The 1,624-nt window shown below is 33.1% G+C and overlaps 1 protein-coding gene across 1 annotated transcript in view; it reads left to right on the top strand.

Moving 5' to 3' along the window:
* Nucleotides 1-1,624, top strand: part of PSMD1 (proteasome (prosome, macropain) 26S subunit, non-ATPase, 1) — a 110,156-nt gene that overhangs the window by 18,317 nt on the left and 90,215 nt on the right. Inside the window, 1 exon segment of the mRNA XM_012652203.1 lies at nucleotides 1,109-1,176. Coding sequence (XP_012507657.1) covers nucleotides 1,109-1,176 — 68 coding nt within the window.

Genomic DNA, 1,624 nt, shown 5'->3' with positions numbered 1-1,624 from the left:
CCATAATATTCTGAAATTTAAAAAAAATAAAAAAAAAAAGATTTTGGTTTTTTTCCCCATATGAGTACCTGATTGTTCTATCACTTTTTATCTAAAAGACTGTCCTTTCCCTGTTGAATTGCCTTGGAGCCTTTGGCAAAAATCAGTTTATCGTGTTTATGTCTTGATACATTTTTTTTCCTATTCTTTTCCATTGATCTGTAGGCATACCTTGGAAATATAGGTTCAGTTCTAGACCACTGCAGTAAAAAAAAAAAAAATTGCAATATTTTGTCTTTCTTTTCCTAAGGCGTTATATGTTGTGTTTATTTGCTTACATGTCCCTTCTGAGTTAATCTTCACTTCTGAAATGATTATTTTTCCTCTTTCATTTCTAATTTTCCCCTAGTTCTAGCATGTTAATGTATGTATTTTACCTCTTTTGAAATAATTTTTTCTTATAATGTTGTATGGGATTTTAGTTTGATCAGTTTCTGTGGCTTATTTTTACAGAAATTAGTTTTTCTGAACTTTTATAAGGGAGGCTTGTTTGAGATAGTTTTCAGTTTCACTGCTCTCTAGAACTTCCTCTTCTGTTGTGTTTTTGGAGTATTAAATAAAATGGTGGCTTATGTTCTGAGATCTCCTGGTTCTGTTTTTATTTGGACCTTCTTTTTCTTTGTCTGTGCCTTCTTTATTTGGATTATCTGCCCAGTATTTTCTCCTCAGTATGAGGCTTTGACCTAGAAGGGAGAGTTGGCCAGTTAGTTTTATGAGTAGTTGGAGTCCCAGCTGCTTCATTGCAGACTGGTTTTGTAGCTTGACTCTTTTGGGAATGGGGGATATATTTTGTCACCTCTTCTTGTTGTATTTGTTGTTCATGGATTATGCTTACCTGGTTGCTTTGTATATTTATTTGGGGAAAATTCAATAACTGGGCTGCTTCTATCTCGGAGATGCCTGGAATTTTTTCTTGTTTCTTAGTGATAATGATTATAAAGTGAACATTATTTTCTTGCAAAATATTTAATTTGGACATGGTTCGGATCCATGGTATAAACAAAGTGCACATTCTATTCAGAAAAGAGTTATCAGATGATTGATTGATTGTTGGCTCTCTTCATTTTAGTGACTCAATGGAAACAGAAGAAAAGATAGGTGGTAGTGTGCTTGTAGGAAAGACACCAGAAGCGGTGAGTATGCTTTTTGAAGTTGAGATTGCCATTTAACATATATTCCCACAGTATACTGTAAATACTTTCAAGTACATATTACATACCTGCTTTTATGAAAGTTTATTATTAAATTTGATACCAAAGTTATTTTATAATAATGGATTTTCTGTAAAAAGCAAAATTTTAACTATCGTTCCAAAAAAGCACTTAGAAGAAATCAAATCCTTAGATCCTTACCAAAGAATAATCTCTGTACAAAATAAATTCAAGTTACCTGTCACAGGGTGAGAAAAAAATATGGCCTCTAACAAAAGGCAGCTTTTCATATGGGGTTAATGTTGTTTTTACTATCCATGGTATATGGAAGGGTGGGGGAAATATTAGAGCAATGGTTTGTTGAATGTAAATCCTTCCTCCATGACTTTGGTTTCTGATGCTCAGGTACATAAACTTCAACTGTTCTTCACCTG

Source organism: Propithecus coquereli, unplaced genomic scaffold, assembly GCF_000956105.1.
Source record: "Propithecus coquereli isolate 6110/MARCELLA unplaced genomic scaffold, Pcoq_1.0 Scaffold383, whole genome shotgun sequence".
In the NCBI taxonomy this organism is placed as follows: Eukaryota; Metazoa; Chordata; class Mammalia; order Primates; family Indriidae; genus Propithecus; species Propithecus coquereli.
The sequence above is the reverse complement of the archived record's forward strand: the minus strand, read 5'-3'. Positions and strand labels throughout refer to the sequence as shown.